The 26,088-nt window shown below is 47.2% G+C and overlaps 3 protein-coding genes across 3 annotated transcripts in view; 2 read left to right on the forward strand and 1 right to left on the reverse strand.

The window, feature by feature from the left end:
- The first annotated feature begins 1,718 nt into the window (after positions 1-1,718).
- On the forward strand, positions 1,719-6,749 carry gipc1 (GIPC PDZ domain containing family, member 1). The gene is made up of 7 exons (XM_077010159.1): positions 1,719-1,930; positions 2,615-2,927; positions 3,042-3,227; positions 3,358-3,538; positions 3,934-4,037; positions 4,124-4,205; positions 4,434-6,749. Exons 2-7 carry the CDS (start codon positions 2,628-2,630, stop codon positions 4,583-4,585), a joined length of 1,005 nt encoding a protein of 334 aa, XP_076866274.1. The 5' UTR covers positions 1,719-1,930; positions 2,615-2,627; the 3' UTR covers positions 4,586-6,749.
- A 325-nt stretch (positions 6,750-7,074) lies between these two features.
- On the forward strand, positions 7,075-15,883 carry LOC143517520 (E3 ubiquitin-protein ligase TRIM35-like). Its single transcript, XM_077010156.1, has 8 exons — positions 7,075-8,113; positions 9,566-9,661; positions 9,863-10,093; positions 10,180-10,202; positions 10,297-10,415; positions 10,759-11,875; positions 14,053-15,410; positions 15,725-15,883. The coding sequence occupies exons 1-6, from the start codon at positions 7,592-7,594 to the stop codon at positions 11,316-11,318; spliced, it is 1,551 nt and encodes a 516-aa protein (XP_076866271.1). The 5' UTR covers positions 7,075-7,591; the 3' UTR covers positions 11,319-11,875; positions 14,053-15,410; positions 15,725-15,883.
- Positions 15,711-26,088, reverse strand: part of kcnt2b (potassium sodium-activated channel subfamily T member 2b) — a 31,275-nt gene continuing 20,897 nt past the window's right edge. The window contains exons 7-21 of the mRNA XM_077007912.1: positions 25,797-25,853; positions 25,225-25,377; positions 24,865-25,115; positions 23,920-24,265; positions 23,699-23,804; positions 23,115-23,287; positions 22,592-22,663; positions 22,247-22,381; positions 21,394-21,505; positions 21,153-21,254; positions 20,905-20,988; positions 20,660-20,788; positions 17,528-17,879; positions 16,808-16,892; positions 15,711-15,852 (exon numbers count right to left, since the gene is read on the reverse strand). Of these exons, the coding sequence (XP_076864027.1) occupies positions 15,738-15,852; positions 16,808-16,892; positions 17,528-17,879; positions 20,660-20,788; positions 20,905-20,988; positions 21,153-21,254; positions 21,394-21,505; positions 22,247-22,381; positions 22,592-22,663; positions 23,115-23,287; positions 23,699-23,804; positions 23,920-24,265; positions 24,865-25,115; positions 25,225-25,377; positions 25,797-25,853 (2,272 nt within the window). The 3' untranslated portion in view covers positions 15,711-15,737. The remainder of the gene's footprint in view (positions 15,853-16,807; positions 16,893-17,527; positions 17,880-20,659; positions 20,789-20,904; positions 20,989-21,152; positions 21,255-21,393; positions 21,506-22,246; positions 22,382-22,591; positions 22,664-23,114; positions 23,288-23,698; positions 23,805-23,919; positions 24,266-24,864; positions 25,116-25,224; positions 25,378-25,796; positions 25,854-26,088) is intronic.

Below are 26,088 nucleotides of genomic sequence, written 5' to 3' on the forward strand. Positions count from 1 at the left end.
ATTTTACTACAGAGGCATTTAAGCAAATGTCAACATGAAACCCGTCACTGCTGCTAATATGACCCTGGTATGAGGTGGTGCGAGGTGACCTTTGTGCACACAAGGGTCTTGGTTGGTACACTTTCTTTTTCCGTGTAGTCCAACTTGGTGAGAGAATGTCCTGATATGCCCTCACCTGGTCCAGTTATCAGTACGATCAACATGGCAGTGTCTGCTAAACGTGCTTACATATGATTATTATCTTTATGAACTGTATGATACTACTGAAAAGTACTGATGATACTACTGAAAAATGTTTACAACAGACTAAATACGTGCTAACAATTTACATTGAGTTTCATATAAATATAATAGTGCCATCAGACAAAGCAAATGAAGCCTTTTAAGATGCAGCAGAGAGTTGGTGTGTATGTGTAGTGTGTATGTGTAGTGTGCCATCTGTTGATTAAATGGAGCAGCACCCACTGACTGCTCTCAGGTAATGAGAGTGGGGATCTTAATCAGGATAATGGGGGTGGGGGTGCAGGAGCTGACAGTCAACCAGCACTGGATGATAATGCCCAGAATGAAGATGATGATGATGATGGTTTCTGATGGCGCTGACTGCATCAGGGATGATGAGCTTGTCCAGCCTTCCTCAAAGTCCAGAACACGATGGTGATCGTGATGCGTTCATGAATGGGACGAAGTCAAAGATGTCTCGATCTGTCATTTTGATCTACATTTCCAAGGTAAAAGAAAGTAAGGTGTTTAGACAACAAGAAAAGACAGCTAATACACAACAAATATGGATGGGTTAGGGTCAAGAGAAATGTAAACAAACATGAGGTTGTTGGTAGTGTCTTTTGCCTTGGGTCCATACTGATGCTCCTGTTTATCACCTAAATTAGTCTAATAAATAGAGGTTTGTCAAGATTTTTAAAGAGTGTCTAGAACATATTTTCCATTTTCACAGTGATAATGAGAACAGCGAGGTGATATTTAGTTGAGCTGTCAGATATTTTTACTTTTAAATGATGCCTTTGTCTCAAGTGGAGACAGATTTTGATTTGATGACTCGACTACAAGACGAGTTCTGTTCAAGTTTCTCCAGTCACATCCGTGTGATATCTCAAACATTTTGTTTTGTCACCTAAAATGTCCAGACAATAGCAGCCCTGCAATCTGGCCACTGATGAAAAGTTGGAAAATGGCCAACACAAATTGTCAGCAGCAATAGATTAAATATCCAACTATAGAACCACTTACTTACAATAAATAAACATAGCATGGTTGATACTGGACCTAGAATGCCTAGTGGTCAGTGGCTTGATGGGGATCGAAAACATCTCTAATGACATGGCTGGTACTATTCAAAGGAACAACTCCAAGCATTCTCCAAAGTCAGTTGATTTATTCTAGAAATCTCTCATTAAAAAATTCCTTATGCATGTTGGGACAAAATTAGGATAAGATAAGTAGGATATAATTGCACGTGGTATTCTTATCTTCCTGAGCTAATTGAAACGGTTCTTACAAAACGCCTTGTGAAGAACCTCCACCATACAACTGTGTCAAAATCCTGTACTTTAAACACAGAGTGGATGCAGCTGTACTGGCCCGACAGTAGACCTCTGCTCAGCTCTGTTTCGAGGGGCCAGATCACAGGAGCCTACACGCCGACCTCCCGCGGCTAGGGGGCAGCAGCGAGCTCGTTTAACGAGATCTCGGCGGCGGCAGCGGCAGAGGAAGAGCTCCCTGAACACGGACCGTTAGCTCGCCGGCTAACACCAGCTAACACTCCAGCAGACCGGGCGGTCGTGTCACTTCACTGGCAAACGATTTAACCAAGCTGGGTCAATGAACACCAACACGTTTTAAAAATACTCTGACGCGCGATATTCGGTTCGTGTAAACCCGTTTAATATCGCAACAACAGTTGGCTAACTTGGTAAGTTTGACCTGCGACTTGTGCTCCCCCCAAATCCGTGTGGGGTGTGAAGGAGCCAGTTAGCGGTAGCCGCCCAGCGAGCTTCCCCGAGTTACACACCCCGAGCAGGGAGGGTGACCTGACGCTCGGGTGGGCTGAGACCGACCTTGTTTATCAATAATGGATGGATAGATGGATCTGACGCTGCTGTTTACTCGTTAGAGTTGACCAGGGTAGCTGGGTTACCTTTACATCAAACACCAGTGGGTTGTGGACCAGCTGCTGGCCCTGAAGTGGTCCGGTACTTTATAGAGTTGTACGTTTTCTTTTTTGGCACATATCTGCTGGACAAGCACGTACTTACGTCTCTTTTCTAAGTTCAAGTCAAAGTCAAATTTGTCACTGCTATATAAATAGAATCTAGAAAAAAGAGCAATTGGGTGTTTTTGTCTTCCCCAATTTGTCCTCCCCCTCCCCAAGTCAAATGTGTAATTTTATTAGCTAATATTCCATACTTAGTGACTTTAGTACTGTTGTCTGTTAAACTGAATTACAACTAGCTGTGATGTATCTACAGGTTTCCATTTAATTGACTTTAACCTCAGAATTTACATCTAGAGGACGTTGTCACTTTCCATAATGGAAACTCTGAACAGTGCTGACCGAGTTCTGTGCCTGTTTTACCCCCACACATGTAACCATCAGAGAGGCGTCGAAAATGCCACTGGGATTGGGCCGAAGGAAGAAAGCGTCTCCGCTCGTGGAAAACGAGGAGGCGGAACCGATCCGCGCTGGGCTCAACGTGCCTGGGCTGGACGGGCTGGTGGTAGGGGGGGTGGGTCAGGCGGAGGGTGCCACCCAGGAGGGTCTCCCACCTCCGCCCACCAGCCTGCGGCCTCGCCTGATCTTCCACACGCAGCTGGCGCACGGCAGCCCCACGGGCCGCATCGAAGGGTTCAGCAACGTGCGCGAGCTTTACAGCAAGATCGGGGAGGCCTTCGGGATCCCGCCGGAGGAGGTGTGTGTGACCGGCGTCGGGGACGTGTCCCCTCCTCTGTCTTCACCGTGGTGCAGGTTTGTCCTCTTGCGTTTGGAGCGATGCGTCTCACGCTGGCCGTGTCTCTCGTTTCAGGTCATGTTTTGCACACTGAACACCCACAAGGTGGACATGGACAAGCTACTGGGCGGTCAGATAGGGCTGGAGGACTTCATCTTCGCCCACATCAAGGGCCAGAGGAAAGAGGTGCAAGTGTTTAAGGGGGAGGAAGCTCTTGGTCTCACCATCACTGACAATGGAGCGGGCTATGCGTTTATTAAGGTAAGGAGGACAGGAAGTTTGCTCCCACAACAAACGAAGACAGGGTGTGTGGTAAAAGAACCGCCGCTGTGGAGATGAAGACCAAGCAGGATGTGCTAAAAATGGCTCAAAATGGCCGTTTCCTTTGCAGAGAATAAGAGAGGGAAGCGTCATCCATCAAATCCAGGTCATCAACGTCGGAGACATGATTGAGTCCATCAATGGTCAAATGCTTATTGGTTGTCGACACTATGAGGTTGCTAAGATGCTCAAGGAATTGCCCAGGGGGAAGAACTTTGTCTTGAAGATGGTGGAGCCACTGAAGGCCTTCGGTATGTGTACTGATGCATTATTAATTCATTAAAGGAGTTCATCTGGTGACGATGCTAGCTTACTTAAGGAACACTTGTCTTAGTAATGTATCTAGTAAATGAAAGCTAAATGTTTAGAGATCAATTAGCATATTTGTTTTCTAGCATTTATTCATTATTTGCATAGTTAGCTATATGTTATTGTTGTAGCTGTGTGTTTTTTCCTGTGAGGAGCCATTTGGTTCAACTTGTCAGTTGATGGAAGTTGAGCTGGGTGTGTTTGAAAGGCACAGGCCTGGATTACCGTACATTATTCCGGGTTATTGTTCTGGATTATTTTCACGTTAGCCTGGGATGAGCGAAGGCGGTGCATTGGTGGGTAATCCCTGATGTGACGGTTGCCCCTCCCCCATCAGATATGATCAGCCAGCGGTCTGGGAGCCGCTCGGGGGTCCAGCTAGGCACGGGCAGAGGGACCTTGCGGCTGAGGTCCAAGGGTCCAGCCACGGTGGAGGAGCTGGTACGTCTGGATACTCACGTGTGCACCGGGCTTTGGATGAGACCAGCATGTGATGCCTTTATACTCACCAGTGCCTTTGCTTGCAGCCTTCAGCGTTTGAGGAGAAAGCTATCGAGAAGGTGGACGACCTCCTGGAGAGCTACATGGGCATCAGAGACAGTGAGCTGGGTGCGTCACAGTGATTTCTTCCAATAAGCTGCTTTTGTTTTTATTTCCCGCTATAAAATTTCTGGTTTTGTGCCCAAGTGTGCAATACTGTAGGAGCAGGAACACGCACGCAGTTATAACTGTTCCGTTTGTATATTGCGCATACGTCGTCATTTGTTGCGATGTACAATACGGCAACGGCGTATGCTGTCTGGTCCGAACGAACGTGGTTTCTCGGTGTGTCTGCAGCCGCTACAATGGTGGAGCTGGGGAAGGACAAGAAGAACCCGGACGAGTTCGCAGAGGCGCTGGACGAGACGCTCGGAGACTTCGCCTTCCCGGACGAGTTCGTCTTTGACGTGTGGGGTGCCATCGGGGACGCCAAGGTCGGTCGAATTTAGTCCCGCAGCGGGAGAGGACAGGAGGACTGGGAGGTGGACAATGCTACTAGAAAACACTACAGTACACTTATAGTGTCCGTTATATTTTTGAGTATTATAACAGAAATACTTTAGTTCTCTGCTGGGAGCATACTCTGGGAGTGTGTATGTCTGTCTGTTTTGTCAATCTCTGTTTGTTTGTTTTTGTTTGTTTTTATAATGCAACTTGTATGCAAAATAATGAACTATTAATTTCACTTCTTCTGGCCCAAGTCTCACTCTGAAGCTGTCGAGTTAGACATGCTAATGTGGAATACCTGTGACTGTTGTTTTACAATTGATGAGTGAGATCATTGTCCTGAGGGGCCACTAACTGAGAGCCCCAAACAGGCTTTGAGCACCTTGTCAGTTCGAGCATGGATAGTCGACGTCTGGGGGGGTCTGTGCCTGACCAAATCGGGCCCCCCAGCCCTGTGTAAACTGTGACGCTCTCTCTGCACTGTGTTGCACTGTCACGCTGTTACGAACTTCCCTGTGATGCATGGCCAGCATAACACGGCCTCGCTGCGTGCACAGACACACGTGCACAAACACACACAAACACATACACACACGTGCAAATTCCTGGATATTGCGAACCCTGCTGTGTGCCCTTGCGTAGATCTACGTACATGTGCAGTTCCTGACCACTTTGAGGTGTTGAAAGCTACACTGATTATTGCCCTATTTGTCTGGAGGGTTAAAGGGTATGTGTTTTTAATGGGGGTGTTTTTTTTTTTTTTTTTTAATCTGTGACATGATGTCCATGTCACACACTATTTTGGGTGACTGTAGCATCATGTAGTGGAATACATTTCCTTAAACCAAAGTGCATTCCACGTGCAAAATGGATCGTCTGATTTGAGATAACTAAGAATGCCTTGACGAAGCTGATGTAGGCGTTGGACGGGACACAACACCGAAAGAGAGACTCCTTACCCAAAACACAAACATTTCAACAGGGAGTGAATTTTCATCCATCTGTAAAATATTCATCTTACGGTTTTAATTTTAATACATTCTTGAGATTGTCAATGTTCTTATAGCCTTAATAAAGGCTCTGAATGGATTTGGTTATAGAACTGAGTGTTTAGGACAAATGACAACATGTCACAGATGTAAAAGGAAGAATTTAAGTAAAACATTTTTGAAGGCTGTAAAAGTACTTCAAGCAAGTGCTCTGTTGGGTCCAGTTGTCACTGGTCTGGTTCTGATGACCTCCACATCCCCTTCAGCATGTAGTACTACAGGAGGGCGCTCTCCTTTTGTAGAGCAAACGTATCAACACTATCTTTTATTGGGTCTTTGGTAAACTTAGCCTAATGCCAAACCTGGAGAAAATGTTTTCTAACGAGATCAGTATTTATTATAGCAGTGTTTATGGAACATTACAGGCAGTATTTCAGCCATCGTATCGTTTCTTGTTTTCATCATTGATTAAAAATCTTTGATTTCTGGACCAGAATGTGATTGGGTGCTGTACAATTTTGTAGGATGAGGTTACAGTTACAAAACGATGTGACCAAATGAATGTGGAGAGGGACATGGGGTGTGAATTACGGTTAAATGGATGTGGAGAGGGAGTAGGGATGAGTGAGTTAAATTGAGGGATTACATGACTTCGAATGCACCGCAAAGCATGAAGTATCAATATTTATCTTGGTCATGTAGTAATGATCCAAACAGCTTCCTGTTCATTTATCTTAGTCATGTAATAATGACCAAACTGCTTCCTGTTTAGTATTTAGCTGTGAATCTTTTTCTGTCTAATCTCAATCTTTTTTTTTACCTTTTAAAGTGTTCATTTGCTTTTACTTTTGTAAGAAAAAAGGATTTGTTTCCATATTAACTAGTTTTTAAGTGTACAGTTTCTTTTGTCTTCCTCCAATGCTTGTTTGGATGTATTATTGCAACAAAAGTGCTGTTTTAAAGAGAAGATTGTAGATGCTGTTACATTTATACTGTTTTTGGTTTTGATGGTCTCAGTTTCACACTGTTTCTGTGTCTTGAATTACTGTTAAATTGCAATAATATAATCATTGAGATTCTGTAGTCCGTCGGGTCTGCAGCTGCAAGGTTAGTGCTTATTGAACTTCTCATTGCACCAGTCATTAAAATCTACAAAGTAAATTGGTTCAGTGGCAATTGTTTTACTGTCTTCATCAGTGTGTTTGGTTCCTCAGTGGTGTGTGTGTGCGTGTGCATGGATGCCTTTCATGAAAATAGTGTTTCCTTCAGCCATGTGATATCAAAGGAATTTTAAAACCATTTGATTTTTTTGTGTAACTGTTGGAAGATGCTAATTAACACTTAAGTCTTATTAAAATCAAAGAAAAACGTTATCTTACACTCAGTTAAAAATATCAGCATGTGGGTCACGATTTGGGCTACGTAATACTGCCAATATGTAGTTCTGTGTAATATCAACATATAGTTCTGTGTAGTGCTGCCTATGAAACATTTCGTGCCCACTGAGCAGAGGATAATTGAGAACTATGGGTGGTTATTTAGATCATATGGATGGTACAAAAATCATTCCAGTATTTCAAGCCTTGTTCTTTACTATTAGACTCCGGATTTGACGTTTTGTTGTACGTAACGAGGCCCTGAGATGTTATTGTCCAAGAACAGCAGGGCTCAGGTACTCATTACACAGTCAACACGAGTCGTGAGTCTCCAAAACAGCGCGGTTTACAGAAAACAGGCCCGATTTCCCTGGTACTGTTTGTTTCTCCCCGAGAAGCACCTGCAGTTCCTGCTGACCACCTCCGCTCTGTAAACAGGGGCTTGCGTATTACCTGCTCGTTGTTTTGGTCAAGTTGAGTCCATAAAAGGTGGTAATGGCCAGGCGGGACTTTGTACAGCCTTTTTATTCCGGTGTGGCGCAGCCTTCACAGGAAAAAAGCTTTGAAATTAAGCGTGGAGGAGATTCTCTGAAACACCTACAGAACGGCAGAACGGTTTCTTTCGTCGACGTCCGCCGCAGCGATGCCCTTGCGACCCCGGGCCACCACCCAGCCGGGCAAGACGGCTAGGCTCTTCAGCCCGAAAATGACGGCGGTCCTGCGGCCGCGCGCGCTCACCTCCAGCTCGCGCGAGGCCGTGGAGGACCATCTCTCCTGCCCCGTGTGCTGCGAGATCTTCGCCGACCCCGTGGTGCTGCGCTGCAGCCACAGCTTCTGCCGCGCCTGCCTGAACCAGTTCTGGAGCAAGAAAGCCACCAAGCGCGAGTGCCCCGTGTGCCGGCACCGCTGCTCCCTGACCGAGCCCACGGTCAGCCTGGTGCTGAAGAACCTCTGCGAGACTCTGGTGCAGGAGCAGAAGTGCACGGGGCCCTGCGGTGTCGGGGCGGCACCGCCCCGGCCCTTGGACCTGTGCTCCACGCACGGAGAGCCGCTCAAGCTCTTCTGCCAGGTTGACGAGGAGCTGCTCTGCTGCGTGTGCCACACGTCCCAGAAGCACCTGGGGCATCGCGTGTGTCCCACGGACGAGGCGGCCCACGACCTCAAGGTGAGGTTCGGCTCGGCAGCTGGAGTCCTGCAGAGTCGGGGGATTTTGCCCCCGTAGCCTTCTGACCTGTCCTTTATTATTAAAAACGTAATTATCCATTATACAATCTATTATACGTTCATACAATAGTGTTTTTTAACGGGCTGTTGTTTTTATGCTGTGGTATCAGATGTATTTGGGGCGCTACACCTATAGGTGTTGTTGCATTGCTAAAAAAAATTAATGAAATAGAGACAAAAGTACATTTGTTACATTTTTAAGTTTTGTTCCATATTCTCACTTAAAGTATTTTGATTAGGGACATGATGCCATGAGAAAATGTGTAGTGTAGACCTATTTGGTTAGTGAAAAGTGAGATGACTTCTAAAATATATAATAATAAAACATCTAATGTATCTAAGCTATGCGTACATGAAACTAAAACATACACTACGGTATGTAATGTTAGGCGGGGCTGAAACGGTCCACCATCAGCTTCCATTCAGACACTGTTGTGTCAACCTGCAGATTTTGGAGAATGAAAACAAACAGATGATGGTGTCAATCGTGAGGGCACGAGGGCACGGCGTGGAGCGCGAGGGCACGAGGGCGGGGAGCGCGAGGGTGTGGAGCGCGAGGGCACGAGGGCGTGGAGCGCGAGGGGAGCGCGAGGGCACGAGGGCGTGGAGCGCGAGGGCCGCTTTCCTTCTCAGCCTTACATTAGTGTTTTAAAACAGCCCTCGGCTGCTCTTTAGCAGTGCTACAAATGTGGAAGATAGCAACACACGTCTACGTATTTACCTTGTAACGTACTGGCACATAAACTCGTCAGCCACCTTCATAGAAACGTTTACTTAAAAAAAAATACCTTCCAGTCATACGGTTTCCGAGCCTAGCAGATCTTTTTCAGTGCACTGTTTGTGTTACTCGTCCTCCTCATTTTTCACCCGTGGTTAAGTTTCTGACTCCAGGGCCGCTAATAGCTGGATATATTTGAGGCGGACCACTTTAAACTCTCCACTGACACCGACATGCATAAAACCCCCCAGCAACACTTCTGGACATGATTCATTTATACCAACACCACACCAGTGTCAGTAATGTGTTAGTTTACCCTCTCAGATAACATCTGGTCAGAAAAACTCCATGGGTTAAAAAAAATTAATCGACCTTGAAATCAAATGCTTTCCTGGTTTTCCTTTAGGGCGTCGGAAGATGGATAACATGGTTTATTTTGACACCTCTTGTTCTGTCTGGCATCATTTAAATCGTTTTGTATCTGGAACTTCAGAGGGAATATCAATACACGCGTTAAAACTGCGCCTGATACTGCAAGGCAGGTTTGTTCAGCTCTCCTCACCGTGACAGCTGGGCCGGTGTGTTGAGAGGACAGGCGTCCGCTGCGGGCCGTTACTGTTACGGTGGCCCCGCTGTGTCGTGGACTTAACGAAGCGTGTCTCTCATCTCCCACAGGCGGAGCTGGAGAAAGAGTTGATGCCGATGAAGAAAAACCTCCGTCGCCTCTACGAGGCCAAGCAAGAACATGACGACATAACTGTACACATCAAGGTGCCAACACGGAGTTCAAAACAAAAAAAAAGTAGTAGCAAAAATTTATAGCCGTTTAATTTGCAGGGGGGGCACTGCCCACCACCCGAACTAACACATATGAGTAAAGTGAGAAGGAATTCTTGGGGGTGTAAGGACGTGACTGTTAGGCCTCATACGTATATCTGTTGTAAAGTGTGTCTGCTCTCTCTGTTTCGATAGACCCAAAGGCAGGAAGCAGAGAAGCAGATTAGGGAGGAGTTTGCTGAGATAAGACAGTTCATGGAAAAAGAGGAGGCTGCTAGGATCGCTCTGCTGGCCGAGGAGGATGAGGAGAAGAGGCAGCTGATGAAGAAAAAGACAGACAACATCACGCGCGACATTCTCACTTTCTCGCACGCCGTGAAGGCAATAGACGATGAGCTCGCCAACTGCGACTCCCTGTTCCTGAGGGTGCGAGATGTTCTCTTTGTAATTCAACATTAACGAGGTTAACACACATTCGTTCTGATGTTTACTTTCCTCTCTTTCTATTGTAGCACTACAAGATTATTAAAAAGAGGTCAGTTAGCTCGACTGAGATTTTAATTTCATATATAAAATTTTATGACATTGTATCCTAGATCCACAGATCTTTCTCATGTTTGCAACTGCAGGACTCATTTAACGTTTCGTGACCCAGAGAAGGTTCCAGCTGCTCTGATCAATGTGGCCAAGCATGTGAGCTCTCTGAAGTTCAGCGTTTGGGAGAAGATGCAAGCCATGGTGGAATACAGTAAGTTCTGAAAACCCTTGGCAGGCTCACTGGGTGTTTACGGGTCAGTCTTTGTCAGAACATCTCAGCTGTAACATGATAACCAACAAAGGGATTGATTATCTAACAAGATATCTAATATCGAATTATCTAACAACTATCAAGTTCTTAATGAGATCAGCTAGATGTGTTGGAACAGAAAATAAACATCAACAATATAAAACAATAAACAATATAAGAAAACAATTTAAAACAATTAATTATGCTGGTATCATCTGGGGCTGGACTTTTGCCCACCTGTGTCTTAAATGGTGGTTTCTGTGTCACGACCCAATGTGACCTGTGTGGTTTGTGCACGGTGTAGCTCCGGTCACCCTGGACCCCAACACGGCCTACCCCTGCCTGTCCCTGTCCAGAACCCTGACCAGCGTGAGCAACAGCGGGATCATGCAGAAGCTTCCCGACAACCCTGAGCGCTTCGACCACTTCGTGTTCGTGCTGGGCTCTGAGGGCTTCTCCTCGGGCTGCCACGCCTGGGAGGTGGAGGTGGGACCCAACAACGACTGGGTGATAGGCGTGGCCCTGGAGTCCATCGCCCGGAAGGGCAAGGTCTCGGGCGGCACCGAGAGGGGGTTCTGGACGATCGCGCTGTCCAACGGCCGCTACGTGGCCATGACGGTGCCGCCCACACAACTGAGCGTGACCGGCCAGCTGCAGAGGGTCCGGGTCAGGCTGGATTATGAGGCGGGGGAGGTGAGCTTCTCCAACCCGCTGGACATGACGACCATCTACACCTTCACCGCCTGCTTCAGCGAGAAGATCTTCCCGTTCTTCTGTCCAGGCGCCAACATCAACGGCAGCAACCCAGGCCCGCTGAAGATCTGCTCGGTTAAAGTGGCGCTGTGGAACAGCTCCTCCTGGTGACGGTTTTTTGGAACAAGGAGCAGGAAGTTTTTTATTTGCTCCGCGTTCTAACGCCAAGTTGTAAATATGTTAATATTCATAAGCTGAAGATGATTGATCCACAATCAATCAACAGCAAAGTAATAATAGTACTTTAAAGATCCTACGTTTATTTAAATTGTATGCTGGTGAGAGCTGTATGGTACGCAATAACTGTGTTTTGTAAGAACTGGTATGATATGAGTTCAGATGGATATGCAATATCAAAACTTCAAAGAAATCAACAATAACTGTGCTCATCCATCAAAATGAAACTGGATCTTCCTTTTGAGAACTACAGAATGATGGCTTATGGCGTTTAGGGTAATGGAGATAACGGTGTCTTACCATAGGACGTGGTCCCCATCTCTGGCTGCAGAGAGAAGATAAAGCAAACACTCCGAACTGTAGAAGGGGCAGATAGACTTTCACAGCTCGAGGCTTTATCTGCGTCTCATCCCTGTTGGAGTGTTAGTGTGAGATAACCTTGAACGAGAGAAGCTCACTGGACTACATACGGGGGGAAATTTGAAGGACAGGTGATCTGGTTCAAAGTTGTGAAATTGTTTTGATGTTACAGTGCAATCTTAGTTACATAGCAAGCATTTCTGTTTTTAATATTTTAAATATTTTTTATTGAATTGAAAATCAAATTCCTTTGAAAGATTTACCTTTTTGAATGTTATTTTAGAATGATTCTGAAGGGCATCTTATAAATGTATAAAATACATCTTCTGAAATTCTTGATAAAATTAATATTTCAGTCTTATTTAAACAGTGGAAGCATATCACACCCTTGACTCTCACATCATAGACAATAACATTGGTATATATATATATATATATATATATATATATATATATATATATATATATATATATATATATATATATATTAGGGGTGGGACGCGATCAAAAAAATTAATCGAATTAATTGGAAGCTTTGTAATTAATTAATCGAAATTAATCGCATTTTAATCACATTTCAGTATTTAACATGAGAAATATTAATTTAAGTTTGAATGATGAATGAATCAATGAACATAATCATAAACTTCAACATCTTGTTCATTTTTCCACCAGTCTACTACATAGACCAATAGATGAGTGCAGAAAACAGTTCAGAACACTGGAAATTCTGACCAAAAATGTTGTTTAATTTTGGAAGTTTTGCTCAGGATATTGGAAGAATTGAAGTAAATCAGAAGATGTTTTTTAATTCCATTTTAGATGGTATATTTTTCTTTAATTTCCCAGGCCTCTGCCACAGGGATCTCCATAGTGCCTAGAAGTGGTCTTCTGCATGCTCAAAGCAAATGACTGGATCTTCATCATCTATAGATTCATCATCTATAATATGAGCTGTCACACCAAGATAATTCTTGTTGCTAACAGAGGTCCAGTGATCCCCAGTCAGAGCCACATTTGTGGCGCTCTTCACAATAACCTGTTTTACTTCCCTTTCCTCATCATACAGCTGCTGGATTTTCTTCGGAAAAGTTAGACTATCGCATCGCCAAAATCGAAAAAACTGGATGGAAAAGGGTTTTTCGCATAAACGATGACGTATCATGCCTCAAATCATGTGGTTCTGTACATAATCGCGATGTAAAGATGGCAAATGCATGCAAAAACAGTTCTGGAGAGAGCAAAAATTGAATTTAACTTCTCCATGTATAGAAAAGAAAAAGAAAAAAATGTTTCAAAACCTCAACGTGCAAAAATGCGTAACTGCCAGATGGACGTAAAACCACTATTGTTTTGGCGTCCTCTCACGTGATCTAAAGTTTATTCGCACAACTGTAATGAATGGAAACAAGGCTTAATTCGCATTTTTTTTTGCCGAAACTTGGAAATTGCGCATTATTTTTTCGAAAGGTTTGGATGTGCAGCGCTTCTTGTAAGCCTTTATCTTCGACCACAGAGAGCGAACAACAATGCAAATAATATGAAGCGTCATGTATAAACGCGTGCGGAGTCGCGCGCTGCGGTCACTCGCGAAAGTTTAATCCAGTCTTAATGGTCCAATGAAGGTAATTTAAAAACCAGGGGTGGGTTTCCCAAAACATTCTTAGCGCTAAGTACATATTAACCTCGTACGTATGAACGAGGTTACGAAGTACTTAGCGCTAAGAACGTTTTGGGAAACTCACCCCAGGACATTTCCTCACTTAAAAAAAAACCCGCGACGACCGGGACAGGATGTGAAATACGGACATGTCCCGGGAAATACGGACGTTTGTTCACCATATCGTACTAGGAATACATTTAGCAGCTAAGTGATCATTACTGACCTGCGCATTAGCCCCAACATGTTTTGCGTTGAGGTGGTAACGAAGGGTGGAAGTGCTCCTGTGATAAGCGAACTCCTTCCTACATAAAGTGCAAATAACACAATTTTTGTTTGTACTTCCATCTGGAAGTTTCTTATATTTAAATTTCCCATTCTCGTGCACGGAGAAACATTCCACGGTGCAAAAGTGTCTCATGCGTTAAAATGCGTTAATATTTTTAGTGCGTTAATTTTCCTGTAATTAATTAATCGAAATTAACGCGTTAAAGTCCCACCACTAATATATATATATATATATATATATATATATATATATATATATATATATATATATATATATGCAACTGTCAGTGTACTGTACAAGTGCACTTGGCGTAGACAGAGGAAGTGAGAGGTTGATCTGAGACTGATGTCCTGTGGTAGGAGGTGCTGTTGCTGGCGTGCGAGTCCTCCGTCTGCGTTCGAGCTGCAGAGAGCAGCACGTTTGTCACCAACACACCTCCAGTTCAGCACTGGTAAACGTTGCTATTTATACACACACACCAGAAGCTTGTGACAGGCTCACAAAGGCGCAGTCATGGTGCACTGGGAAGCGTGGAGCGTGTGATCAAGGCCGAAGACCAAGGACCGGTCCCGCGTCAGAGAAATGAAGCCCCAGGTTACTTTCTCTGGGGCCATCATCCACACCGCAGCAGAGAGCATCCTAATGTTGAAATAGTGCTTGCTAATTTAACATAAGTGTCTTTATATGTTATATGTCTGAGTTTGAACTCCAGGCAAAGCAGAGACACGAGAATTTGGATGTGCTAAAATGAGGTTAAAATACCATAGACTTACTGTATTAGCACTATATTACCCACCTGTCCCTAACTTCATAGAGTGTAATACACATGAAAAACACAAAAAGCAGTGCGTCACTTCTGATCTCTTTATTCTGTACATAATGCTTCTGTGTGTGTGTGTGTGTGTGTGTGTGTGTGTGGGGGTGTGTGTGTGTGTGTGTGTGTGTGTGTGTGTGTGGGTGTGTGTGTGTGTGTGTGTGTGTGTGTGTGTGTGTGTGTGTGTGTGTGTGTGTGTGGTGTGTGTGTGTGTGTGTGTGTGTGTGTGTGTGTGTGGGGCACTGAATGAAGGCAGCTTTAGCTAGGTGCAACAGGAGCATAAAGCAGTCTGTCTGTATGGCTAGTATGACATCCTAGTCCCCAACCTCCCTGCTGAGGCCTGCCCTGCCCTCACAAAACCCCGCCCACAACCCCGCCCCCAACCGCACGCTCTTCACCAGGCACGCCCACAACATACCCAACTGACAGAGACAGACACAACTGTGTAAACATGCCAAATAGAGGGAAAATACCTAACTAAAGCAAAACCAGACAGACAAAATAACCCTTCAATCAGCCAAAATACAGCATTGACCATTATACATAAACGTTCCGATTTGTTCAGTGACAATACTTCAAAAAACAAAAACAAACCAAACAGCAAAGACGTAAAAGGCTTGCCCCAACAGTCTCTGTTATCTAAAGAAAGGTTCACTCATGTGGTCCAGGGTCGTTTCACATGTAGTCTATTGGGAGCCAGGAATGTCCGACAGTGTCCAACACTCGCATTTATGGGACATCAGACATCCCTACCTCAGGCAGCACCATAACAACATCAAAACAAACATTAATCCCCCGAGGACAACCCATCCACAGAGCAGCTACCGAGGGCTGCTCGCAACTCCGAGAGACCCCAGGCCCCTCACATCACACATTTGGCAAAGAGATCCTTTGGCAGTCCAGGTAAGACTGGCAGTGTTTGGCTATTCAACACACATTCACATGCACAGAGACGAACACACATTACTGACCGGTTTAAATGCACTTATGTGGCCTCGGCTGTAAAATGTTGATGTGTTAGTGCTCTGGATAGAAAAGAAACAGTTGTCAGCAACTGATTAAATCTGTTTCGGTTAACAGTCCATCTTTCTATGCTCTTTTTCTCTCTCTTCTCTCACATTCACTTCTATGGATTCACACACACACACACACACACACACACACACACACACACACACACACACACACACACTGGCTGCACTGTACTCGTGTGGCAGTGCTGGTGTGCGGTCACAGGTGGGTGCTGTCCTGCGTGTCGAACCTGTGGCCATCGGGTCTACCTGAGCCGGTTTTGCGGCTGCTGCCTTGGCCAGGCATGGACAGGGGATCGGGTCTGATCAGATACCTGCAGAAAAGGACAGGGGATCGGGTCTGATCAGACACCTGAGGAAAAAGGACAGGGGATCAGGTCTGATCAGACACCTGAGGAAAAAGGACAGGGGATCAGGTCTGATCAGACACCTGAGGAAAAAAGACAGGGGATCAGGTCTGATCAGACACCTCTGGAAAAGGACAGGGGATCAGGTCTGATCAGACACCTACGGGAAAGGACAGGGGATCGGGTCTGATCAGATACCTCTGGAAAAGGACAGGGGATCAGGTCTGATCAGACTCCTGCGGAAAAGGACAGGGGATCGGGTCTGATCAGACACCTATGGAAAAGGACAGGGGATCAGGTCTGATCAGATACCTCTGGAAAAGGACAGGGTATCAGGTCTGATCAGACACCTACGGGAATGGACAGGGGATTGGGTCTGATCAGAGACCTCTGGAAAAGGACAGGGGATCAGGTCTGATCAGACACCTGCGGAAAAGGATAGGGGATCGGGTCTGATCAGACACCTATGGAAAAGGACAGGGGATCAGGTCTGATCAGATACCTCTGGAAAAGGACAGGGGATCAGGTCTGATCAGACACCTACGGGAAAGGACAGGGGATTGGGTCTGATCAGAGACCTCTGGAAAAGGACAGGGGATCAGGTCTGATCAGATGCCTGTGGAAAAGGACAGAGGATCAGGTCTGATCAGACACCTGCGGAAAAGGATAGGGGATCGGGTCTGATCAGATGCCTGTGGAAAAGGACAGGGGATCGGGTCTGATCAGATACCTCTGGAAAAGGACAGAGGATCGGGTCTGATCAGACTCCTGTGGAAAAGGCAGAACCACTGAGTTCTAGTTTAAGGTTAGGGTTGTAGTCTTTTGTGACAGAAATATTTCTACACCTGTCTTGTATCTGCCAACATGGCGTGTACTGTGGCATTACAGGAATAACGCAGCGCCGAGCTGCCTGCATACTCACACGACGTCGTGCAGCTCAAGCCGTGTGTCGGGGGAGGGGTTGATGAGGATGTAGGACAGCCTGTGGCCTTGGTCCGTCATCCCGTCTTAAATCAGACCCAGCATGCAAACAGAGAACAGAGAGTCTGACAATGTCTAATAGAGAGATCAGCCTGGGGGGGCTGGAACAGCAAGTTCTGCGTCTGATCTAGTCTACAGTGCACCCAGCAGCTACAACACACAGAGAAAACGAACAGGAAAAAAAGAAGCAGCACGGAATCTGACAGCAGTCTACATCCAACAGCGAGATCAGACTGAGTAAAAAATAGCTAAGAATTAGTCTGACTCATGCCCACAAGACACGCCCAGCAGGGGGATCAGACAGACAGTCAATTTAACAAACAAAAACAAGAAAGACGCCTATAAAAAGCAAGACCAGTAAATCAAAGAAACTGATGAACAGATACGGAAAGTACAGAGTGTAGGACACTCTACAACCCCCACAGTGAGAACAGACAGTAGTGTTCTTGAACACACAGAGGGACAGAAACAAGATGGTCATAGCACTCAGCCAGTAAAAGCACCCAGAGAACAGAGCACAGTGTAGGTGGGAGTGTGTGTGTTTGGCGATGGGTGGTATAAGAGCGAAAGGACATGCACAAAGCTCCAGCCTCTCTCTCTCTCTCTCTCTCACACACACACACACACACACACACACACACACACACACACACACACTCACTGAATCCAGACGGCGAGAGGCCCAGGTGTTTCATCCGTGTGCGGACGAGGGCGTTCAGTTCCTGCCTCTCCGAGCGCCGGAACAGGTTGAGCCTCTGCTGGCTGATTCGCTCGGCGGCGCTCCCGGGCCCTTTGGCCCCGCCTGGGCCACGCCCCCCCTTCCTGCTCAGCCGCCGTGCCCACTGCATGCTCTTCCTCCTCAGGAGCAGATGGTCCGAAGCGTGGGACGAGGAGGACGAGGAGGAGGGAGGCTCGGAGGAGGTGGAGTTGCGGTGAGGGGCAGAGCGAGACAACAGGGGCTCTCGTGTCTCCCGAGTGTCCTCGTAGTCCTCCACCGTGATGGACACCTGAGACTGGGACAGGGATGGACACACCTCCCAGTCATTTGCATGTCCGCCATGCCTCTACGTCTTTGTTGTGCATAACTGGTCATTCTTCCTGGCTCTTCTTTGGCATAAAAACATCCAAACAAACATCTGAAGGAGCAGGTGAGCCTGGCACACGTCAGCCTTTGAGAAGGGCTGGGCATTCCCACGTACTGTAATACTAAACCTCTGTCCTCTAAAGACCAGAGCACTGGACAGAAACATGCAGATACACTCTGCCCTGTTGTGTTTACACTCACACACAACTGGACGCACATTTATTTACTTACTTATTTAACACATTTCAGAGCTAGTGCATCACAGTGTTAGAGAAGATGCCATTAGTCCAGTCAGTACACCCAACAGATTTGAGAACTATAGAGAACCGTCTATGACCATAAAGACATACAAGTATCTCGTCCACATATCAATTATTTGCTCTCCCAGTAAAGGACCCCGATCATTTAGCTTATAGATCCACACGTCTCCTGAATATGCTCCTTACCGTCCTGCTCTTACAACTGGACTCAGTTATGCCAGTGTCCTCTTTAACGATTAACATCTTGCTTCTAACATGAACAGACCTCTTAAACTCTTCAACACATTAGTGGACATATCTACTAATCCATCTTTGTCCCTGTGCCTCAGCAGGAAATCATTAACAAAACTCAACAATCTAATGTTATGTCAACGAATGCTCATTACAGGAGTGCCTCAGGGCTACATACTAACCCTGTGGTTTTTTCTTCTTTATGTACTATAAATAATTTGGTATCTCAGGATGAATTTGGTTAAGGTTTCAGAAAAGCTAATATCATACTTCTATAATAGGCCTGAAGGGTAATACTGAATGCGGTCAACAGCGTGAGGTGGTGGGTGGGTGTGCTAATGAATGAGCTCAAACTTAATACATTATAGATAAACATGTGTGGACCAATATAAGGCTGCAGAACTCCATAGCAGAACTGAAATTTTGGAGAATTTAAACTACAGTCTTATTAGTAATTCTTTGAAATATCAGATCAATATAGACTATATTATTAGGAATGTTCGACCAAGACTGCTTTCTCAGACAGTAAAAGTAATAAGTAACTTAATAAACTTCTGATTGCATTCATCGATGATTGTTAGCATTTTTCATTTTTACAAGACATATGACTATAACTTTCAGGGATAACTGGGATCTTATTAGCAGAAGATTCAGGGCCATCAAAACCAGCACAACCAGTAACACCATGGTATTATTCCCCAGAGTAACAGCCAGTAATGCCAGGGTGTTATTCTCCGGAGTTGCAGGCCTCACCAACCACAGTGAAATGCTAAACAACCTCTCTTACTCTTCTACGGCAATTTCTGTGTAACTATGTGCATAGCTGTACAATTGTTTGCAACTGTATATATCATTGAGTAATATTTTGTATATACAACTTTTATTAACATGTCTGCTCTGTCCTGCATAAATACACATGTTCGTACGTCTCTTATCTCCCCTCCACGACTCTTCTCCACTCGTATTGTAGTTTTGTTTTATCTTTCCTTGTCAGGTCTGTATGCTGTCAGTATGCTGCATACATTTGTGCGTTGACCAGCACAAACTCCTTGTATGTTTAACATACTTGGTGAAATAAAGCGGTTCTGATTCTGATATTTGATGTTTTGTGATGCTCTCCAACACACCAAGGTCTTTTCTGATTCTTCTCTCAAAGTGGCCAGCTGCTCAACAAAGGGTTAAAATTCGAAGTGTGATATCCAATTTTCAATGCTTCAACAAAATACAAAGCTACATTCAAATGAGCTTGTCTCCCCAGTGGGGATATTTTATTGCTTGTTTATAATTATGTAGTCATTTTTTGTTTGTTGCTTTGGACACCTGCAAGGCTTGGGAGCATAAAGAAGTCAACATGCATAGTAGAATCGCCCACACCTAAATAATTGCTGATGTGCTCTGGTGTATCCTTAAAGTTAATTTAAAAAACCTTAAATGTAATCTAGTTTGATTAAAAGCAACACTCAAATAGATAATATGGCTGCTTGGCCTGTGATGGGCTTGTGAAAGGGGAGGGGGGGGGGGGGTCTACAGTTTGATGTGTTCCACAGATACTGGGGGTTCGTGAAATGGGGGGGGTCCTACAGTTTGATGTGTACCTCAGACACAGGGGGTTTGTGAGATGGGGGGGTCCTACAGTTTGATGTGTACCTCAGACACTGGGGGTTTGTGAGATGGGGGGGTCCTACAGTTTGATGTGTACCTCAGACACTGGGAGTTTGTGAGATGGGGGGGTCCTACAGTTTGATGTGTACCTCAGACACTGGGGGTTCGTGAGATGGGGGGGTCCTACAGTTTGATGTGTACCTCAGACACTGGGAGTTTGTGAGATGGGGGGGTCCTACAGTTTGATGTGTACCTCAGACACTGGGAGTTTGTGAGATGGGGGGGTCTACAGTTTGATGTGTACCACAGATACTGGGGGTTCGTGAAATGGGGGGGTCCTACAGTTTGATGTGTACCTCAGACACTGGGGGTTTGTGAAATGGGGGGGTCCTACAGTTTGATGTGTACCTCAGACACTGGGAGTTTGTGAGATGGGGGGGTCCTACAGTTTGATGTGTACCTCAGACACAGGGGGTTTGTGAAATGGGGGGGTCCTACAGTTTGATGTGTACCTCAGACACAGGGGGTTTGTGAAATGGGGGGGTCCTACAGTTTGATGTGTACCTCAGACACAGGGGGTTTGTGAAATGGGGGGGTCCTACAGTTTGATGTGTACCTCAGACACTGGGAGTTTGTGAGGCTCTGTGCGGTAGATTCCGATGGGGATGTCGCCCGTGGAGGAGCACAGCTTCTGGTATAGCCGTCCATAAGTGCGGATCCACAAGTCCTCCTCTGTGATCTTCATCTAAGAGTGCGTACAATCGTCATCGCTAAAATCATCTTCATCAAAACCACCGCTATCATCATCATCATCGCAATCCTGGTACTTCATCCAGCAGATAAAATCTGGGTTTTACTCACAGCACAGAGAAAGCCAGAACCAGGCATAGAGTCCAGTCCCAGCAGAAGCCTGGTGATGGAGATCATGTAGTCTTTCACAAAGGACTAGTGTGCACAAACAAACAAACAAACAAACAGAGAGCACTTTGTTTACACCACACTCGCCAGCATGTATCACTTTCCATCAACAGCTCACCATCACACATTTGCAGCGTGTCGGCAGAGCGAAAAAAAATAGCGGCGTTTCGATTGACCAACTCGACCGGTACCTGATACAGCAGAGTGTCCAGCATGCTGACACTAAACACCTTCCCGGCTGCAAAGGGCAGTCGGAACATGAAGACCAGGTTGGATCCTCTCTCCCGCTCTTTCTACAGCAACAAGAGCACACGGCAGGACAGGCCCGGTTAGAACCCAGCTCCGATGCCCCAAACGTCAGGGGGGGGGGGGACACTGGGCTTGATGGTCAGTTTTGTGGATGTCGGTGGGAGTCTGGGAGATACCACTGACCTTCTCCAGTTTGGAGAGGGCGAGGGAGTAGTGATCCTTCACTCTGAACTGCATGAAGCGCATGTTGGCGGGGTGAGTGAGCTCCGTGATGATGCTGAGCGCCGGGAAAAGCCTGCGGGGAGGAGAAGAAGGCGGGAACGTTGGGAAGGTGGGGGGAGGGAGGGCGGCGTGCGGGACGGTTTGAGGGCGGCACTCGGCTAACGGCGAGACGCGCCAATAGTGCGCACCGGGCTCGCGACGCCATCGCCACCGGGCTCACCGCAGTCGACAGTGAGGTGGTTTGTGGACAACATGCCAGCCGACAGCAGCTTGGATATCTACGCGGTGTCCACAGAGCGGTTTACAGGACACTGTGGGTGTGTGCACCACGGATGGATTCCAGGTTCTTACAGCGACCAACTTGAAAGGATTAGCTTTGCTGTAACAACAGTCTGCTCTCTTCTCTAATTATTAATGAATATGTTGTCTCACACCGACAGCAGGTCAAGTTATCTGAGCTCGTCACGTCTGCGTGGAAAAAATATGGCTCCAACACAGCGCAGCTTGAAAATACCAAGATTCAGTACCTTGTTTTTTGGACTGTCAGTGAAATTCAAATAGATTCTTCAGTTACTGTGTACATGAATAGGTCAGGAGAGAGGTGGGGTGCACAGCATGCGGTGTGTGGTCAGAGGCCCATGGTGCGCTGTGCGGGTGGAGGTCAAGTGTGTAAGTGTGTGATGGGCATTGAGGGCCAGCGGGTGGTGGCTGTCTGGGTGGAGGCTTAGTGTGTGGTGGCTGGGGTACCAGTGTGAGGTGGCTTGGGTACCAGTGTGTGGTGGCTGGGGTACCAGTGTGTGGTTGGGCCACTGACCTGAACAGCGTCTGCACGTTGACGATGGTCTTGGCATCAGCCATATAGTCTTCCTCTGCAATCATGGAGCTTTCTTTGTCCACCACCACCATGGTGTCTGCGAACGTCACCCCGCACCGCAGGAGACTGTCCAAACTACACGCATGCACCCACACACAGAAACACACACATGCATGCATATACAAACACATGCACGCACATGCACGCACGCACACACACACACACACACGCAGAGTTAGCAGATACAGGTCCAGAAACATGAGGCTTGAAACAGAAAAGCATCATAAACAATTCTGGCCCAAGGAAAACGGGTCAGGTGAACAGAATGCCTGAGGCTTTTCTCACTTGTCAATTGAGCCCACGGTGTAGAAAACCATTGGGAACCAGCAGATAGCCTCTAGAAAGTCTGGTTCAGGCCTAAAAAACAAAAATATGCACAAACACACACACACACACACGAGATCTGAAATTCCAGAACTACTCACAGGGTAGTGAGTGTGGGCTGCCTGACTGGCTGGACATGTTTAAGTACACTTGCGGGGGCTGTTGGGTTTGCTTTGAAAACAATTCAGATGAGTGGATGCAGACTAACATGCACTATGGCCAAGAACAGAGTTGAACTAAAATGACCGTTGAGCACGTTGCCTCTAGTGACTTTTCCACCCGCCTCACTATTTCTGACCAGAGTCACATCCACAGATCTGTTAAGGTACCGACCACTGGCACGCTGGGACGCCTCGCCTGTGCACACTCACAGTGGCTCAGCATGTGCACCATGGGAATTTTCAATTTGCAAAACAAATTGGCAGAGAGCCAAACAGAGCCGGAAAAGGGGGGGGGGGGGGGGATTCCGTTTTCTCACACTCACACACTCTCCAGCAGCAGCACGATGGGGTTCAGCTCCTTCCGGGGCCGGTAATAGGCCCTCAGCGGCACGATGAAGTTGTAGAGGCCGTTGCCGGCGCTCTCGGCCGATACGATGATCAGCTTGTTCTTGAAGCCATAGGAACGTGCATCCTCGCAAGGCATGTGATGGCAAGCCTGTGTCATCGGGGAGAGGGAGAGAGAGAGAGAGAGAGAGAGAGAGAGAGCGTACAGCGTCTGAGCACCAGCCCAGCAGGGCCACACGGTGCAGTCATTAGGGATACATTAGCCCCTCTGCTGTGAATCAGAGGGCAGAATTAACACAGTGTTCCTCACATCTGACCGGCCACCGGGTTTAATCAGCCTCTATAATTAACTGATGAGGTAAAGCACTAAACGGACACCCTGAGTGCGGGGCCCTGGGGGCGGGGCCCTGGGGGCGGGGCTCTGGGGGTGGGGCTCTGGGGGTGGGGCCCTGGGGGCGGGGCAACACTGCTGCAGCTGCTCATGTGGGCGTGGTGAATTTGCGGTGGGGTGGGCTGGTTTTCAGGTGGTGCTCTGGTGTGGAGGGCGGAGGGCGGCTCCCACCTTGTCCAGACGCAGACAGCAGAAGGGCATCTTCTCCTGCAGGAGATGGCACAGGGCGGGCGAGCTTCCGATGTACGGGGAGTTCAACGGGTAGCCCTTCACCCACCTGCTCCACTCACACACACACACACACACACACACACACACACACACACTCACATGCATAAACACGTCTCTAATGACCCACCGCAACACCCAGTCCTTCCTCATTGGCTACTTACTCGCACTGAGCTCCCCACCATTGGCTCTTCAGCTCGCCTCCTCCCACACCTTCCTCATCCTCCTCCTCCTCCTTGCCCTCCTCTCCACACTCGTCCTCCGATTGGTCCCCCAGCAGGTCAAAGGTGGGGCTGTGTACCCCGTCCACCAGCTCCAGCACGGGGCCGATGCTGTGCCGTCTCTCCTCGGCCGAGTCACTGGCGGTGGGCGGGGCCAGGGTGTTGCCAACGCCCCCTTCCACATGCCCCCCTATTCGGCCAGCTCCGGTCCCGCCCAGAGGCATGCTGGCTGGGCCCGATCCCTCTGGACTACTGTCACTGGAATCGTGCAGGTCTAAGGCCACTGTACCTGTAGGAGGAATGATGTTTTATAATTTCACCTCCTTTGTGAAATTCTTCCTAAAACGGCCACAACATCAGACTTTAAACACCTCGCCAGGTCCTCATTTAACATCTACAACATCATCAAAACATTTGCGTTGTGTGCATTACTGGAATGTAACGTAGGTGCTGGAATGATCAGACCTCGGTTAACCTCTCTGAGGATGATGATTTTAATTCCAACACAGTTTGCACCAGAAACGTGTACTGCGTACAGGAATGTAAAAAAAAAAAGGAACAAAAGAAAGCAAATCACAAGACGTCCACTAGGTGGCGGTATTGAACCAACGGGGCTCCTGTCATAATACGGCTCCACGACTTCATTATTGTCAGTCGTCTCTATCTGCGCCCACCTTCATCACAGCACTGCAGCAGTTACCAAAAAAACAACTCTAACCCTTAAATCATCGTAAAAATCCTCCTCTGTTCTTAAGCGGTTTTTCCCCATTTTCAGCAGTCAGTACGTTGGCAACGTGTTACGTGCGTAAGCCTGAGTCAGAAGAGAAACTGGTGCACTCATGCAGGCTATAAGTGGGTAGAGAGGAGCCTCGGCGTGTAGCCACCGACCCATGCTGGCGATGATGCTGTGGACGGGCAGGCGTGTGAGCCCGTGGTAGATGCTCTGTGGGACGCCCCTGGATTGGCCCCCCGGGCCGCTGGCTGCGTCCCTGTGGCCCCTGACGAAGGCCGAGTTCTCCTCTTTGGAGATGTTGATGTAGAAGCAGGTGTCCGAAGAGCCCATGATGTGACACGGGCCGGGGTTGAGCAGGATGTTGGCCGTGTCCAGCCTCCGCACGCCAATGAGACACACCCCATACCTACCGCAGCACACACAGGGAACATCAGAGGGTGGTAGTGTGTGTGTGTGTGTGTGTGTGTGTGTGTGTGTGTGTAGGAAGGTGTGGGTGTTCTGGTCCCAAAGCTCACTTCTTATGTGCATGGAATGAAGCAAAGGTGAAACTTTTGCCCTGGTAGTCCCCGAAAAACTTGCTCTCCTCCAACCTGATGTGGTGCACCTCATTGGCCGAACAGCGGCGGTAGGTGCGCTGCCATTGGTCTGCAGAGTTTGCTCCGCCTTCCCTGTGAAATGTGGGAGGGAAACTGCAGATGAACACACATTATGCTAGTGGCCGCCGACATGGTTTAAGCAACATGTCCTGCCTATGACGGCACACGGAACATGATGTTGCCACGACAGCACACGGAACATGATGTTGCCACGACGGCACACGGAACATGATGTTGCCACGACGGCACACGGAACATGATGTTGCCACGACGGCACACGGAACATGATGTTGCCACGACGGCACACGGAACACGATGTTGCTGCGGGGAAAATGGAAGATGCAAAAATGCGAAAAACATTACGGAGAGAGAACGAAACAGCAGAAATAAATACACTCTTCAGGAGGTCACGCACTATGGTGGGCGTGGCTATGTGGGTGGGTGGGCAGGGTTACGTGGGTGCAGGTGTAGTGGTCCATGGGGTTACCGACCTGTTCAAGGGCTGGAAGGCTCCTCCTCGCTGCCTGAAGGCTTCTGAGGGCGCCGTTCTTAAAATAAAACACAGACGCACCGTAGCACTCCACTCAGACTTCATCGGTCTGCCTCTGTGTGTGTGTGTATGTGTGGGTGTGCTTGTGTGTGTGGGTGTGCTTGTGTGTGTGGCTGTGCTCATATATCACTACCTCTGTAGGTGAAATTAATGTTGTTTTTAAATACAAAACTCAACCAATAGAAAATGAAACATTTTACTTTAGCTTGCTTACTGAGAGAAAGTCATGGTTA

This window comes from Brachyhypopomus gauderio, chromosome 6, assembly GCF_052324685.1.
Source record: "Brachyhypopomus gauderio isolate BG-103 chromosome 6, BGAUD_0.2, whole genome shotgun sequence".
NCBI lineage: Eukaryota > Metazoa > Chordata > Actinopteri > Gymnotiformes > Hypopomidae > Brachyhypopomus > Brachyhypopomus gauderio.